At 44.6% G+C, this 17,904-nt stretch overlaps 1 protein-coding gene across 3 annotated transcripts in view; it reads right to left on the reverse strand.

The window, feature by feature from the left end:
• Nucleotides 1–10,147: 10,147 nt before the first annotated feature.
• LOC119441663 (ATP-binding cassette sub-family B member 6-like) overlaps nt 10,148–17,904 on the reverse strand; it is a 110,921-nt gene continuing 103,164 nt past the window's right edge. For all 3 annotated transcript variants that reach the window (XM_049661510.1, XM_049661509.1, XM_037706260.2), the window contains exons 20-21: nt 15,999–16,067; nt 10,148–15,229 (exon numbers count right to left, since the gene is read on the reverse strand). In XM_049661510.1, coding sequence (XP_049517467.1) covers nt 15,112–15,229; nt 15,999–16,067 — 187 coding nt within the window. In that variant the 3' untranslated portion in view covers nt 10,148–15,111. The remainder of the gene's footprint in view (nt 15,230–15,998; nt 16,068–17,904) is intronic.

Consider the following 17,904-nt stretch of genomic DNA (forward strand, 5'->3'; position numbering starts at 1 on the left):
AGCGTTTGGTAACAGCTCGTGTGGGGCGTTAAGCCTGAGCTTAGTGTGCACACAGGGGTGGATCCATGTTTTTTCTAGGGGGGGGGGGGGGGGGGCGGTCAGTTTCAATGATAATGACAGTAGCCTTTCTTATTTACCGAAATTCACCGTGGTTTCTGCTCACGATAAAACCGCCTCTTATACGGCTAGTGCAACACCTGTATCGAAGCCAGCTAGGTATCGGCTTCTCCAAACTTACAGGAAAAGGACGTTGCCCAACACAGCCAGTGCTTGGCGGCTGTGCGTGATAATTTAGCTAAGTCTTTAAGTTTAGTTGGTTCATGTTCCTCAGTCTAAGACTCAGGAACATGAATGAAGATAAATGGGCAGCTAAAGTGCACAAGTATACGTACTTGAAAAGCGTGGACACAGAATGGAGGAAGAGGTCAAGGAAGTTGGCAGCCAAGTACAGGGTAATTGAAACTGTAAATAGACAACCAGGAGTCATCAGAAAGAAAGTGAGAGAAACAGAGACCGTTAATTGGATGTTACCAATGGAAAAGAAAGAAATTAGAAGGGGAAATCTGTACGATATCACAAAGGGCAGTGCCGTGCTATTTGAGGCTCGAGCCGGTTGCCTAAGGACAAAAACATATCGAAGCAAATCTTCAGAACTAGATTAGGCATGTGGATGCTGCAGCCAAAATCCGGAGACCACTCAGTACATCCTAATGGAATGCGAAGGGATTCACCCAGTGAGAACCGTAGGTAACATACACCTTCCAGAAGCGCTTGGGTTTTAAGTGGACGGAACCGTCAACCGGTCAGCTGTCGAGATAAGCAAGAGACGTTAGTACTGGTGGAAAAAAAAAAAGCAGAGAAGAAATTGATGCGACCGGATCTCTTGCAGTTATAGGTAGCGGTACAAGGTAAATTTTGAAGGGAAAAAAAGGATGAAGGATATGTATACAAAAACGCTAGATAAACATATTCCCAGCCCTTCCCCTGTCGAAAAAATGAGGCTAAGCGAAGCTTGTGACAAGATGTCGCTGTCGCAGGCATTCCCCTCGTTTGCCCTAAACTCAGGGTAGGCGGCTCTTCGCTAACGTTTGGCCTCAAAATCGCGCTTCCGCAACTCGGGGTCCATGGCTCTTCGCTGACGTTTCCCCTGGGCTTCGGAAGCCCTCAGGCTACAATCGGACAAGCTTCGCTTACCCCCATTTTCTCGACAGGGCAAGGGCTGGTGATTTTGTCTCTTTGGGTCCCACGTGTGGCAAGGGTAGTTCAAGGCCGCGTTACAGGTCCCCCAGCCCACAGGGGTGTGTGCCATTGAGATTGGATTCTTTCTGCACTATCATCAGGACCGCCCTACTTTTCAGCGTGACCACCACCACCGCCGACACTTGTGAGCCTATAAAGCTTCGCCTTAAAAAATGTTTGGCCCTTACATCCCATGGAGATGATTGACCAGCGAAGCTGAAAAGGGGCGGCTGTGGTGTTTATCTAAGGTTTATCACGCGGGTATATTAAAGTGCTTCTGAACAGTGTTACGCAATCATGTGTCACTTTACGCGCCCCTTTATGTCGAGCAGTGAAGACACGGACACGTTTGGCGTTGGCGGCAGGTGGAATCTCGGCGCTGTTCGCAGCGCCGTTCTTCGTACGCGAGCTGCTCCTCGGGAGAACGCACGACACATGGTTGTACCATTGCGATGTCGGAGAATGACCTGCGAGCGCACCACTGCGAGAGAGGAACGACGTCACCAACCGCGCAGCCAATTGCATGCCAGACGTTCCTTCTCCCCTTGCTCCCTCACACTAGCCGCGTGCGCACACCCCGCAGGCTGCGCTACGTCACACCCACGCTGCGAAAGAACCAGACGTTCGATCCCTTTCCTCTTGCTGCCTCACACGTGGCGAAGTTGCGAGGGTGTATTTACAGAGTGGTCCACTGTTAAAGGGAACACCGGAGCGCGTGACCTCTGCTCAGGGCCACCGCCGGCTGCAACGAGTTTCGCGCAGGCACAGTGAGCGCTACGAGCGGTGCTCTTTCATAGGGATGGTAATATCGATGAACGATTAATCGATTAATCGACTAAAAGTACGCCGCAAAACGATTAATCGTCATCGATGTGTACCTTTAATTTAATCGGTTTAATCGATTAAAGCAGTTCGATTAATCGTTTTCCAGACAGTGACTAAAGTGGCGTGAAAATTTTGAAATCGTACTGTAGAATGCGGAGTACGAGTAACGACCGCGCGGCTGCGAAGACCGAGAGCGACTGTCGACTGTTTTCCCGAGTCTTGTCGAGCTGGCCAAGCGCTTCCCCGCTTTACGCGCACGTCACACAGGCTGCCTGGGGCCCGGAGAGAGGCCGCCCCCGTGGAGGAAGAAATAAACTAGGCGAGAGCATTACGTGAGGCAGCTAGTCTTGGCAAGCGAACTCACCGTCAAGCGATTTCCTTCGCTTTTTACTTTGCAGTAGGGTCAACACGTGACCCTGAGTGACAACGTATTGGCCGATAATGTTAGGTTCGCAGCAGTTTCAAATCAGTGCGCACCCGTTCACCTGCGCTGCTGCCCTGCACCCTGCATCATTAAACCTACCGCGCGCTCTGATGTGGCGACAGTGGCGCACCGACGGGGGGGGGGGGGGGGGTTTCGGGGGTCGGAACCCCCCCCCTGAGGCCGACTAAACCCCCCCCCCCCCTTTTGTTTAACCCCTTTTCTTTCCTTACGCATTTGAGTACTGCAACTAAGATGTAAGACGCGCAATTGTCTGCACACTCGCAAAAAGCGCATTTTTTTGACAATTTCCCGTGAAGAAATCGAAATTAGTGCTGTTTAGATGGTATTGGCAAACTGTCAAACCCCCCCCCCCCCCCCCCCCCCCTGGCAGAGATCCTGGGTGCGCTACTGTGTGGCGATCACGTGTTGCGCCATTACTTCTTGATGTCAGTCGTGCTGCGATGTTCTCTTCTAGTTATTCCTTCCTCCATGCCCACCCTCCTCAGTAAGCGCCATGTTTAACATACAGGGTGTTCATTTTTAAGTTTTACGGAATTTTTAGAAATCGCCTGTGGCAGGTAGCATAATTTTATCATTGAGCTGGGTTATTCGATGAGGCGCAAATTCGCACGATAAATCGAAACACATATTCAACTAATTAACGAAAAATCACTGATTAACTTCTTAGTTAATTACTTTACGACACATATAACAATTTACGAATTGTAGCCGGTGATCTTGTCAGGCGTATCCACTTGCAATAAATTTCCAGAATGACACCAGTTTGGAGATAGGCGCCATCATACTCGCCGTAAAAATGCACTGTTGTTCCACTTAATGTTTTACCAAAATACATTGAAGCACAAAAGTAACTGTAACGTCCATGTATTTCGTCCCACACTTTGAGAAATAGTATCTCGAAACTGGTGTCATCCTGGAAATTCATTTCAAGTAGATGCGTCTTGCAAACTCACCGGCTACAATTCGTAAATTGCGATATGTGTCATAAAGTAATTAACCAAGAAGTTCATTAGTCAATTTTTGTTAATTGGTTGAATATGTCTTTCGATTTCTCGTGCTACTAATGTCCACCGTTCAACGATAAGAATTATGCTACCTGCCACAGGCGATTTTTAAAAATTCCGTAGTAGTTGTCACGTAGTAGTTACGATGAAGAAAACAGTCGCAAAACTGTGAATGACGAAACGGACTTTTTATTGGGCGAGCCTGTGCCCACAAAAGCAAGTTTCACTCGAAGCACAACGATAGCGGCGAACACAATCGGCGATCGTCGAAATCTGATCAGCGGCGAAGCGCGTCGGCTTTTATACATGAGTCATCGAAGGTTCCATAGTAATCTCTGGTACCCGCGTGTCTTCCAGAAGGTACTAGACAATTGGCGTCGCTCACTACAATCAGATTACATAAGCGTCGGTGACAACTGACAACGGATAGAAGCATCGATAACGTTCGAGAAAATTCCGATACATGCAGGCGCTTCCTGCGCCGAGCGATAACGTTTAAGGTGGCGGTCCGGCAGCACCAGCCCCCCGTTTTGAGTACCTTTGGAGCAACCGCGGTGGCTCTTCTACTTAGGATATAAAGTTGTGGTATATACCATAAAAAAAGCTTAATTCTTGTATATTCTAACTATAGATAATATTAAGAAATTGATTAGTGTGATTTAGAAATAAATGTTCAAGAACAAGCATGAGATGCATGGTTTTTGCGAACTGTGTCTCAGTTGTGACCATATTTAGAAGAAATTACTGCATTTACTGCATTGCGGCTTGCTCTGTAGCTTTAGGACATATTTATTTCCTAGACGCAGCAAAACAATGTTAAATTTTACTTTTTGCCGTCGGCGTCGCCGTCGCCGTGAGGTTCCGTATGACGTCAATGGAGATGAAATCGTGGCCGCGCGCCGCCGAACGCTGTATGTGCGAGTGAAAGGGCGCGAGGGACGCGCTCTTTCACGGGGAGTGAACGCACGGCGGAGAACAAACGCGCGTTCTGCGCCGTGCTTCCTTAAGGGCTGCAGAAGTAGGCGTCTCTTTCCTCCTTTACAATCACCATATATGTAGAGCAAACGCGCCTTCTTCCGATGCGCGAGAGACCGTGGGGGAGGGGGGGGAAGGGGGAGGGAAGGGAGGCGACGTTTAGCTGCGGCACCAAGTGCCTATTTATATCAGAGGCTCCGGCAACAGTCACCAACGCCGCACGCATTTTGAGCGAACGCGGGCAAAATGCCGACGGCGTCGACAACAGTTCGGCGCGTTGCCGGTGCTGCTGCATGTCCAAGTTTATACAGCTGATAAAGCTAATATCATTACTCCGTATATCTCTCTACAAATTTGCTATCGCAATTGATGCTTCACCTTTCAGGTGAAACTGCGACAACTTTTTTGGGTAATTTGCTTTTGAAGTTTGCCAAAATATCGCAACTTCTGTTGTAAACATCCCGGCAACTAAACGCTCAAGGAAGCTAAATTTTCGACAAATTAGAGATCAAGCAATTTCCAATTGGGATGCAAAATTTCATTTATGTACCTTTCTTGGCTTTCCTAATAATGTGACCGAAATTAAGCAATATTTAGAATTCTGGTCCTACTTTTGCCCATTTTTGCGGGAAGGTACTAAAGCTACGAAGGTGCGGTGTAAAACTAATAAAGGTACATGAATAAAATTTAGCGTCCTACATGGAAATTCCTTGAACTCTAATTGTCCAAAATTTAGCTTTCTAGAGCACGTAGTGGCCGGGCTGTTTACAAGTTCCGATATTTGGCAATCTTCAAAAGCAAGTTATCCAAAAAGTAAAAATTCAACATTATTTTGCTGCGTCTAGGAAATAGATAAATATGTCCTAAAGCTACAGAGCAAGCCGCAATGCAGTAAATGCGGTAGTTTCTTCTAAATATGGTCACAACTGAGACACATTTCGCAAAAACCATGTATATCATGCTTGATCTTGAACATTTATTTCTAGATCACATTATTCAATTTCTTTATAATATAAATAGTTGGAATCTACAAGAATTAGGCTTTTTTATGGCATATACGACAACTTTATATCCTAAGTAGAAGAGCCACCACGGTTGCTCCAAAAGTACTCGAAACGGGGGGCTGGTGCCGCCGGAGTGGGACCACCACCTTAACATTTGTTAGCCGGTGAAAAGCGGTCACCGGGGAAAGATAAACAAGTACACGTGTCAATATGAACACTCTGTATATTGCTTATTCCTTCACTAGTCACTAGTGGCAATTATAGTTGACCTCTAACAAATTAAACATTATTCTTTATCAAAATTTATACGCTTGTATGTCTTATCCTGGTTCCACCTTTCAAGCGTTAAAATAGGTACTTACGTGAATAGATAACTGTGTTTCAGCCTTTTTAAAGCGCCCGAAAAAAAAAAGTCGATTAATCGACGAAAAACCCCGCATCGAAATCGATGATACGCTAAAGCGACGAACGATTAATTGTTCATCGATTAAAACATTTAATCGACCATCCCTACTCTTTCATCGTCTGCAACCATGCGTAGCCGCGCTTCGGATAGCAGCGAAGCAAGTCAATCACGCCTTTTGTAGCGTTAGCTACACTGGCCTAGCCAAGCCCGTTTCGCGCGGCACATCAAGAGCCGTGCTGCGCATGCGCAAGGATCAGTGATGTCACACGGCTTGCGCACCGGAGCCACCGGAGCCGGCACCTCTCGCGCACTCCGCCGCCGCCGCGCGCGACTCACCGCCGCCGGTCTGCGCATTCCAGAGGAGTGACGTCGTAGCCGTGGTAGACGCACTGGCGCCGGCGCGCGCTCGCTGTGGAGTCGCCGTCTGACACTGCGCTGGAGCCGCTGCGCTTCTGACTGGCGTTTGCCAGTGTGGTGTAGCCACGGAGAAGGAGAGCGCAAATGCTGCTCAACAGCGCAGAAGAACGGAGAAGCTTGACTCATCGGATCCCGAAGTAGTTGCCTGGCAATTAGCGGTTGAGCGTAGGAGACAACCAGGAAAGCTAAGAATAATCAGCTGAACCTTTGCTAACGCTACGTATATCCTGGCATAGCCGAGCTAAGCCACTGCAACTTTTTTAATGTTGGCCGGTGACTGCATGGTCACGTCCTGACAGCCAGCCATTGCAAAGCTCTAAGAAAATTAGACGAGGCAAAATATTAACTCGCAGATATTCTGCCGTTTCAACCTACAAGACGAACATGATAATTTTGTTTTACGGACTTCTCTTTGTGGTACAGCTATATTAAAGAATATTTATCCGTGTGTAGTGCCCATCTCATTTGTACAAATGCATATTCGAGTCGCTGCAGTGCGTAGGCTGAACAAAGAGTCCACCGACGCCTTTAAAGAACAGATTACTTTATAAAGAGCGATCACTCGAGCTATCGTTGAAATATTGGAATCGACGCGCACAGTAAAAATTTTTGAAGTGGGCAAATCTTTAGGAAACGAGACGGCGAACAAAAGTCGGCAGTGTCAATGCGGATGACATTTAGGGCATTTATCTGATTACAAATCTATCCCAGTGGCGCACCGACCCACGCCTCCAGCCCCACAAGTCCAACGTGTACTTTCAGTGCTCTGTTCACATTGTCATTACAATTCAGAGGGTGGCTTCAGGTCGAATTTGCCTATTAACAAAAACACTCTATCACGTCTTGCGTTTATTCAATCACTGTTAAATTACTTTGAGTAAAACGCTGAAGAAATAAGCATCAGCATCATCCTTGGTGTAATTATATTACAATTATTAGGCATTATATTTGCAGTTGATTCCTGTCTAAATTATCAATTAAGGAAATTGCATATTATGAAAGTGCTTGCTAACCCCTCCCCCCTCAAATAAAAATGCAACCTCCCCCTCCCCCTGGCAGAGATCCTGGGTGCGCTACTGATTTATCCAGTCACTTTGCTGGAAGGAAAGTGGCTTCTATTAAATACCAATTACGCGAGTTGCTTGCTTCGCGACGATCCGAAGCGCGGCAGCCGACGGTAGCAGACGACGAAAAAGCACCGCCCACAGCGCTCACTGCGCGACACTCGTTGCAGCCGCCGGCCGGCCGTGGCGCCGAGCAGCCGCCTCACCCTCGGGTGTTCCCTTTAACAGTAGACCGCTCTGTACGGTCGTCACCAACACGTGCTACTCCGAGGTGAAAGACCCAGACATTCCCTCTCCTCTTACTCATAACTCCTTCCCAACTCGTTTTCTTTTCTTTTTTTTTTTCTTTTTTGCGCAAGCGCACCGGTTACTGCGGAGGGCCCTCATGGGCACGGACGGACGTTTTGCCTAGGCATGTACAGCTTCGCTGTAAAACATGTAGATCATACTTGATTAAATCAAGCAGGCTAGGCGACTATTTGTCACCGCCCCGTTTCAGAGGGGGATGCCATTAAATCATCATAATCACCCGAGATTTCTCCGGCGTGAGCGACTGCAGACGGTGACGTTCTTCCTCGGACTCATGGTCCTGCGACGCACAAGTTCTCGCTTTCGCCGTCTGTATTCACATTGCTGCTGTCGACGGCTCTCCGCTTTGTTAGATTTCTTTCTCCGGCATGAACGCCCTACGCCGCACCCCTGTCTTTTCCAGGTAACGGTAAGAGGCAACCGAGGACACCCAGAGGGGGATCTAAGTTAATCAGGCGCGAATGCGCTCGCGCAGACAAGGGCCTGCTTGACAAAAGGGACGTCCCCTCGTTCGCTCGCCTCCGCCGACGGGACGAGCAAGGCACGGCCGACGCCAGGAGGTCCACGGTATTCGTGAGAAAAAATAACTACGGCAACTTCGCGACACCACACCCCTACAGAAAAACAGATAAGCTTTGAGTGAGCTAGCTTTACTTCTACATTGCTGCTACCAGTGGTACTTGCGAAAAATACTTTTCAAGAATGCTGGTGGCGATATTTTTTGCAACTGGGCCATCACCCTGTCAGCGAGGGGCGATGGGAAAATCTGAGGGGGGGGGGGGAGTCGGGACATCCCCCCTGGATCCGCGCCTGCTGCTGCAGCACTTGCTCACGCCAGCGTTTTGACAGTGGTTGTCTGCGGTTGAGTGTGATGTATTCATGTTTGCTTGTGCGCACTGACACCATGCTTGTTAATTCAGTTAGTAAGCAAATGTGTCCAAGTTTATGCTGCCGATAAAATTACTATCCTTAATCGTATAGCTCTCTACTAATCTGCTATCGCAATTGATGCTTTGTCTTTCGGGCGGAACTGCGACTTTTTCATGTAGCACGTATCGAGCATCAGAAAGCTGTATTGGTAGTTTCTCATGTTGCTCTACAATTTTCTCACTGACACTTTTCATCTAATTATAATATTTGATAAGTTGATTAATTACGACTAATTATCTAATGAGGCAGAATGCAAAAAATACTTCGAGTATCTCCAAGCGTCGGCAAACAGCATTACCTTGGTTCTGTCCAGATACGTGGCATTTGCATATTTTAAAATCCTGCTGCATGATAGTTGGGACACCCTGTATACAGAACGCAAGGCGCGTAGCGCTCTCTACAGAGGGTGTTTGAAGTAAAATTAAAAAATGCATAGCTGCGAGTCGACTTAGTTGGAACAGATTTATTATTAAAAACTCATTGCGTGCAAACAAACAAGAACAAAAAAAAGGAGCAACACAACGACAAGCTTCTTCGTCCATGTTTGTTTGCGCAATAAGTTTTTAATAAAAAATGCAGCCAGTGAAATCTGTCTAAACAGCGGAGCTGTGGTCGTTCAGTCGTTCTGCGATTGTCATGTGTTTCTTTTTTTCGCTGTGGTAGCCTTCGTTTTAGACCGAAGGAACAACCACATCTCCGCCGTTTCAACTTTTCACTTCATGGCACATGTTCTGGACACCGCTCGTGTTTCGTGGCCGATGGGCGCCGAGCGGCGTCCCATCGTGCAGATACCCCTGCGCCTCCCCTCTTCCTCCCCGGCGCGCGCTCCGAATGGTTGGCTCCTCTCCTCCCGGCGGGCAGGTCACGTGACCTCTCCGGAGGAGGAAAAAAACATTTTTTAAGAGAAAAAAAGCCGCTCTGCTCCTGCGTGACGGCGCAAACTCGACTAAGAACAGCTCCGCTGTTAAAAAGAAGTGTGGAACATAGAGAGCTATTCCAGGGGGCATATTGCTCCCAGTCATCTGAGCTACTCAGGGTATTCTTTTATAGTGTCGTTAGCTAATAAGTTAGGATATATTATACAAACTTTTAATATAACTATTTTGGAGAAGTTCGAAAAGCTGTAACACATTCAAAAACAGCTGATGCAACTGTTCCCCATAAAGCTGCATTTAATATGGAACTTTCTTGAGGTCTGTGTGAATTAAGAAAAAATTACATTACTCATTTGTACACCTCAAAGAGCACATTCTTGAGCAAAATTTCTTTAAAAGAACTTCTAAATGTTGGTCACAAAACAAGGCAGTGAGACTTTTAAATCAGATTTTGACACTGCCCCTTGCTTATCAGTTGCAAACATGGTGGCTTTCTATCTTCACATCTACACTGCTGCACGGCAATCTATCTTGCACTAGATGGCAAGGTGGTTGTTTGCTGTCTGCCTGCAGGATTTGTTCCTTAACAAAGCACTTCAGAGCAAAACAATTTAAGTGTGCAAACGTATAGTGACATTTGCCATTTTTTCAATGTTCGTAGTAGTTTTCATGCAAATTACCTGTGGGTTTTTATTAGGGACTTCCAAAGGCCAACAAAGCATTTTCAAGGACTAATGAAACATTGTGTTTTAAAGGCTGAAAACAAGACAGTGGCATCAACAATAAGCAAGCTGCACTTTTACTATGCATAAAGGCTACATGGAAAGGGTTTAGCAAGCGGATAGTCACCTTGACCACTATTTTCCACCAAGAGCTTCTACCCAAACTGAACTGACTTGACTAGCTTGTACCAACTTTGTGGCCAGGCATTCAAAAAAGATCTGCTAATATTTGCAAAAAATAATATAAAATAAGTTTTAGGTAGTTAACTATAATTTAAGGGCATTTAAAGGCCCAGAAATGCCAGATTCCCATTCATGGATATCAAAGACCACTATGAATCTTGTCTTTAGGTACTTCAGGAGCTGTCTTCAAAGTAAAAAAAAAAAAAGAACGAAATAAAAGTTCGAAACACCTGCATTAGGTGCTTCTGAACATGCTCTACAACTGTCAACTGACAAATATAACTTGCGCCATAAAATCAATATTTAAAATTTTGGACAGCTGATTTAACTAAATAACAAGCTCCATTCCGAGTAGCTTAATCTCACAGAACACAATGCTATTAGTCATATCTACAAACAAAGTACCCGTTTCTTTCCTAAGTTTGCTTCCAGCTGGATGAAACAACCTTTATGTCCTTGCACTGCTTGACACTTTTGTCGTGAGGACAAAATAAGCAAATGATGTTCAAACTGAGTCCTGCAGTAATCATTATTTGGACATCAATTACCAGTCATAATAAATGCCCCCTGCACTGCAGAGCACACAACACTATGTTCATGGCTTTGCCTTCATTCACTCTGCTAAATATTGCAAGCAGTAATGGTAAAAATGTCACAAATACAACATGAATGTGTTCAGATAACTCCATCCCACAGACATAGGACCTTCTGCTTGTTCAAAAAACTATTACACACATACAACATGAATCTCTACCTTTCGCAGGGGCACATATACACAAACTCTCAACAGCACCTGGCTTGCTTGCCCCACGGATACAAAAAGAACATCAAGCAAATATGCCTGGATATTCACAAGTAGAATGTGAATAGCCTAACATAGCTTGCTGTATCAACAACTACAACAGTGGATGTTCAAGATATAAAAAGCAAAAAATAAAAACATCAAATGGGATAACATGCTTGAACATTTTTTGTTACAGTAGCATTTCCTAGGCACTGAGGCTTGACAACCACATTTTAATAAGGCAGCAAACCAAAGCTAACTCAGGCATGCAAGAAAATGCACGCCAATTCAGCTCACTTAGGCTACCATGAGTGGTGATAAAGCTGTGTGAAACAACACAGCTTTAGATGATTACAGGAAAAAAGGCAGAATCTAAATACTGACCCTTGACCCATTAAAAAAATATTAAGAAAAATGGCCTGATGATACCACCTGTCTGACCACATAAATGAACTCACGAGCCAGATAACAAGTGGCAGCCTAGACAACAGTGTATCACAGCTGCAAGAAGTCTACCAGCATATTTTAGACTGGTGAAATACTTTCTCAGCTACAAACTTCGAGCACGACCCCTTATTTTTCCAAATAAAACTTTCGAAAGTCTATTTGCAGCATTTCAATGTTTCTTCAAATCTGAATACTATCTTCTATGCAGAATGTTTGATAACCATTGGCATAACTTCAAATGCTCCTCAAAACTTAACACATTACCCCAACACACTTTTTTATAACCGTCAGCCTGAAAAAAAAAGACGTTATTTTATTCGAGTAAATACAGCAGCTGCAGGTCCTGTAGAGGTAATAAAACATGTACGTAATCCCACCATCAGAGGGAAATATAAAATACAATGCGCACATGGTACAAGTAGTACAGCCTTCGTATGAACGTGACACAACCACAAATATGACATGGGAGAACTTTTGATGGCTGTGAAAATAAAATAAATATACCAAGTGCTCCACCAGCTAAACATGGGCAACATGACAGTAGTCAAAGTATTATTAAAGAACTGTCCAGCACAAGGTGAGGAATACGAAACTGCTCATCACCCATCAGCTTCAGTAAGACCGTGAACTATGAGGCCAGATGAGACCTTTAATGACCAGGAAAATAATAAAAGAAATGGTAGAATGGCCCGCAAACTGAAGATGGGCAATGTGGCAACAGATACAGGCTTATTATTATAGAACTGTTCAGTACAGCATGATGTGTGCGCATTTTGCTACAAGGCTGGAACAACACTATCAATCACCAATTCTGCTACGTAAAACCGGGATGCTCTTAACTATGAGGCAAGATGTGTGCGCACATTGCTGAAGCGGCTTGGGTTGCCAGACCACATTGTACCTTCACGCCCTCTCCCATTTGTTACGCTCTCGCTTTCTTGTACACCTGTAACTTTTCACAACGGTCGCAAACTAGTGGATGCTTGGTGTTAGAGCATCCCACATCCTGAAGCAGAATGGACGCTATGCTAAATTCTGTAAGCGGGCTTTCCAACACACATGACTTGCCCTAACCAAGGTGGCCACATTCTTGAAGCTGAGACACATTTTCAAAGCTTAGACAATGCAGAGAATCAAGGGCGGCAAGAATGGTGTTACCAGCCCGCACGTTGGCACCCTAATTCCAATTCTAGCCAGAGGTTCGTCATCTAGGTTAGATCAAATGAGGCGTGTGGAGAAGCTCACTTGCAGGCTTTGCATATCGCCTATTACAAGAAAAAAAAAAAGATAACCCTGCATTACATTTGCGCAAACACTTTCCACTTGAAGAAACCAAACCTCTTTGAACACCCTCTGTAAAGTAGTGAATCCAGCCAAATGATTTTCTGCCTACTTGTTGCAAAATAAACAAAACAAAATAGGCAACTGTACCCCCAGTGCCAGAACATTACAAGAGCAGGAAAAGAGGAACCACATGACAAGCAATACCAGTTTCAGCTGCTCTTAAAGTAGATCAAAAAGCTATAAGTGTAGTTTGGTGTATGTGGTCATGATTACATGCACCTTCAGCTAGCCTGCTTGTTAGAAATCTCAGCAAATTTTCTTCGCAAGCTCTTTTAAAGTACAGTTCCATATTGCTCGCTAGCCCCGTCGACTAAAAGGCAATGCATGTGGCAAATCACATTGTACAATGTGTCTGCATGTTTCCTGGGACAGGCTGCCATGGGGACTTTTAAGCGCAAACATGACTGCAGCTTGGTTTAATCATCTTCAGAATTCTCATGCAAATGACCACTGTCATGTGCACATACCACTGCACGTAAATCTGCACGTACCACTGAGTTTCACTTCTTATACATATTTTGATTTAAACTTACTTTGAAGTAAGTATCGTTCTAAAGCCCTCGAAAAGGGCCTGCATATTTTCAAACACCTTTTTAAACCAAAACTAATCCAAACAAGATAACTGAACCAGTTTTAAGTGTTCAATGGAGGTAGAATCAGGGACAGTTGACTGTAATAGGACAGGTAGATGAAGTAGATTTGTCCCCTATGCTTAGCTATAATCAACTACACTCCAAAAAGCACATAAACGTGCCTACAAGGCACTGATCACATTTGCAGCTATCACGAGGTTAACTACACACTAAGTATGAGTGTTACACATACTAGCAAATGTACTTCAATTAACAAACATTAACCTTACTGCAACACTGCATAGCATTACAAGTAATCACCCCGTGTGCGTTCAGAGCAACTCAACTGCTCAGGGCTCACTGTTGCACGCAGTACATTATACTCACAATTTCACAAAGAAATCTGGACTACTAGGCCACCGAATCACGTGATAAAATATTTGTCTTCCACACATTCCATGCGGCTTGAAAACAAGCCAGATATGGATATGAAACACTGGCAAAAGAATCTGATATCGTGAAGAGACAATAGAAAGGCATGCGAGGATAATACAGCTATCAAGATACTATTTTTTTCTTTTCACTTGCTGGCTCTTGCCATACGCAGGCAGCCGAAATGCCCATCTGTTTTCCAAGATTGAAAAAATATATATATGTACACAAAGTCACAATGGACAGTAACTCTCTGTCCACTGCACACCAGAAGTGCTCAGCAAAAGGCACAAAGATAGCACAGCCCCGTATATGCTGCTGACGTGAGCCCCTCTCCAAGAACATCACCGCAGAACAAATAAGTGAAAAGTATGGTGCGTAAACTTTCAATGGATCATTAATGCTGCGAAATCGTAGTTAAAGAGCTCTCCCACAAAGTCTGCGCATTCATTCCACACTTGGAGAGAAAGACTAACACAAAAAGGATAAAAAAGGGCTTTTGACTATTTGCTAATCTGAATTAACCGATATTGACAAACATAAGCATCTTGCAATGCAATAAGAGGTTAAAGTGTAATGACCATTACGCATACAATAAATAAGTACCTCCTTATGGAATTTAAATAAAGAAGGAAAAGAGTGAAGAGAAATTTACAGCTTTGTATACTAAAAGACAAGCATGATCACTTGTGAGTGCCGCACGGTTCAGTAAGAGATACAGGAGCAGTCCTTTGGCCTACAGTTATTCCCTCACAACGACCTCAACATTAACTAAAATTCTATCGCAGTGATAATGGCTGCAGCATTGTCTGACTGACTGACTGCACACAAGGATCAGAACTAATGGTGAAACAAGCATAAGAAAGAACTACTAGAATAAAAGAAACGCAAACAGCACACGCCCTTCAGGAGTAGCTGGCGCAGATATATGAATGTTACATCTGGCATTGAAACCCTTCAGCGCAGAAGTTAAAATCTGTGCTCAAAGGCTTACAGCCGGCACTGTAGCCCCAGTGCAAAAACATAATCACAATGGGTCCCAACCCTAGGGTTCAACAAATAAAGTAGATAAACACAAGTGACTTCGTTGGGCGAGCCAGGGAATTGGCTGGCAAAGAGCCAAAGGAGAGGCGACTATGGTTCAGGGAAGCCCTCATCAGATGCTTCCGAAGGCCCAGTGTTTCCAGTGCCTTGTTGCTGCTGCTGCCACATGGCGGCATATATACCGCCGTACTCAAGAAGCTCGTCATGACTGCAAAGGAAAATGGAAAAAAAATATCACGGGGCATCAGCACCTAAGGCAATGCAATATTTTCCCATGGAAGCAACGGAAGAAAGGAGAGGTTCAATCATAAAAAAGTATTGTAATGTTACAGACATGAATCGTCCACTGGAGCATATCACTTGGCAATGGTGGCCAGATTACAGCCTCTTTGGATGCACAACTTCATCAGAAATAAAAAGAGCAACTTTTTTAAAAAGGCCATCACTGTTGCTTAGCAACGTGTAGGGTTCACAATTGTAACAGTGTAGTTGATGTTGGCGACCATTATTGACTGTTTCTCTTCATCGTTACTGAGAAGTACAGTCAACTGCTAAAATGTGTAAGGAAACAGAATGAACAAAGGCACACAACATATCCGGGAGCCCTTGCTCAAATAGTCTGGCCTTCACACTGACTGGCATGCTAACTTCAGCAAGTGAATTCAAGATGACTCTAATTACAGAGCCTTCCTGGACTTACTGCAGAGTGCAGAGTTGCATTCAAATTTGTAGATTTTTCAAGTTTTTTTTTTTTATGCCTTGGACAGCCCACCTCGTAAAAAAAAAAATAGATACTATATTTTAAATTCAAGTGCTGGTTTTTATGCCACATTCTTTAGGTTAGATATTTAGCTAATTTTGTGCTATTTTTAGACATACCACACCTATGTGGGCTTTTTCGGAAACATTGCATTCATGCACAAGATCTACCCATTCATAAATACTGTGGGACGAAGCGTGTTTGTACTGATACTCACTGGCCACTTTCTACAATCTCCCCTTCCTGGATCACAAGAATTTGATCAGCATGAACCACAGTTGACAGCCTGCAAATGAAAACATTGATTCTTAAGCAAATAAAAGCAGATACCAAACTTTTTAGCTAGTCTGTCATCAAAAAGAGAACTAGAGAGAAAAAAGTGCCACATCAACATCAGCACCCTTCATCCGTCACACATTGTCACACGTAACAAAAGCTGCAGCACAAATCAACCAACCTGATGACTATGAACCACAGCTCATGGACAATACAGTTCATAAGTTGCTGTTGCAGTATCTGCATGAAACAGGCCTTCATGCTTACTAATAATTTAATTCTGAAATTGTTCCACGGGGTAACCCAGGCAAATAAAAGAAGCTGCTATGCACAGGGCAGGCAAGAAGGATCTTTAGTTCCACTCTCCAAACCAAGTGTGAGCATGAAATGCTTTTGTTGTATGAGAAATGTTGTATGATTACTATGATGCGATCATTGTACGATTACTGCATAAACCCATTTATCTATAGTTGTTTACTTTAATTTCGAAGTTCTTGTAGTTTTTCATTTGCTTATGGGTTAGACCGTGGTATATGCAAAGTTTCGCCATTTCACACCATACCATGACCCTTATTTTGGACAGAACAGACTTTGGACATAACGGACCCGTCTGGCTTTATTATCATGGTCCTTTGTAACAAGTGTCAACTTTGGTCCGTTGTAACGAGTGTCAACTCTGGTCCGTTGTAACGAGTGTCAACTCTGGTCCGTTGTAACAAGCTTTTTTCCATTCACTTTTTTTTTTTCAATTTTTTGCAAATTATGCATTGGGTTGAACCTTCCTTCAGTGGAGCCAAGTAGACCACAGCAAACCAATTACAATCCCACGGGGCCAACACCATTTTCAATGTTGCCCATGTAACAACAAAATAAGCACCAGTTACAGAATTTAAATCTCACAGGCTCCTGGTGACATTTGGTGTTGTTTTGAATTAGCACAAAGCAAATAGGGCTGTCTGAGCCATCCTAAAAACTGCACTGCTAGAGTAAACAAACATCTTATTTTTTGGATCAGTGGATCCCATCGTCCATGTTACCAGCATTTAAAAGCTGTCATAAAATACAGTTGAACCCACTTATAACAATACCGATTGTAACAATATACAGTGGAATCTCGATGATACGATCATGGCTAATACGGATTTCCGGATGATACGAATTTTTCTGTGGTCCCGGCCGAGCCCCATTACTTTGCAACGTGCTAGAGAACGGTTGTAGCGAATCGATTTTCGGCCTGCGTCGGCTCATACGAATAAACGCCGCCGAACGGCCGCGAAAGAGAACAGCAGCGCACAGTCACGCGCTTTCTCCCTTTCTCTTTTGGGGCGGAGGCGCGGACGCGGCGCCGGACAGCGCGGAGGTCGCGTTGGGCGCTAAGAGTTTGAAGCGGTGGCGCTTTTGTTGCTTTTGTACTTTTCCTCCTTTTCTGCGTGCCATCAGGCGGAGTGGCAGCTGTGCTTCGGGCCGCGTTCTTTGTGTTTGCGCCATTTTGCCTAGTCGCAGCGAGCTATGTCTCGCAAGCGGAAAGCACTCTCTTTTAAAAAAAATTAGACATTCTTCGAAAGGTCGATGAGGATCCCAAGAGGAAGCGGACAGAGTTGGCTAAGGAGCTAGGGCTCGCAACGTCAACACTGAGCACAATTGTTGGACAGCGAGACTCTATCATGAAAAACGTGCTTTCGTTCAAAGTCAACGCGAAGCAAGCGAAGACCGCTCAGCACGTGAAGCTTGAGGAGATTGTCCCGACTTGGTTTAAAGAAGTAACCGCAGCTGGTGTAAATATTGACGGTAAATTTTTGCGGGAGAAAGCCGACGAGTTTGCACTTGCTGTGAACATCGATGGATTC

This window comes from Dermacentor silvarum, chromosome 2 (genome assembly GCF_013339745.2).
Source record: "Dermacentor silvarum isolate Dsil-2018 chromosome 2, BIME_Dsil_1.4, whole genome shotgun sequence".
Taxonomy (NCBI): domain Eukaryota; kingdom Metazoa; phylum Arthropoda; class Arachnida; order Ixodida; family Ixodidae; genus Dermacentor; species Dermacentor silvarum.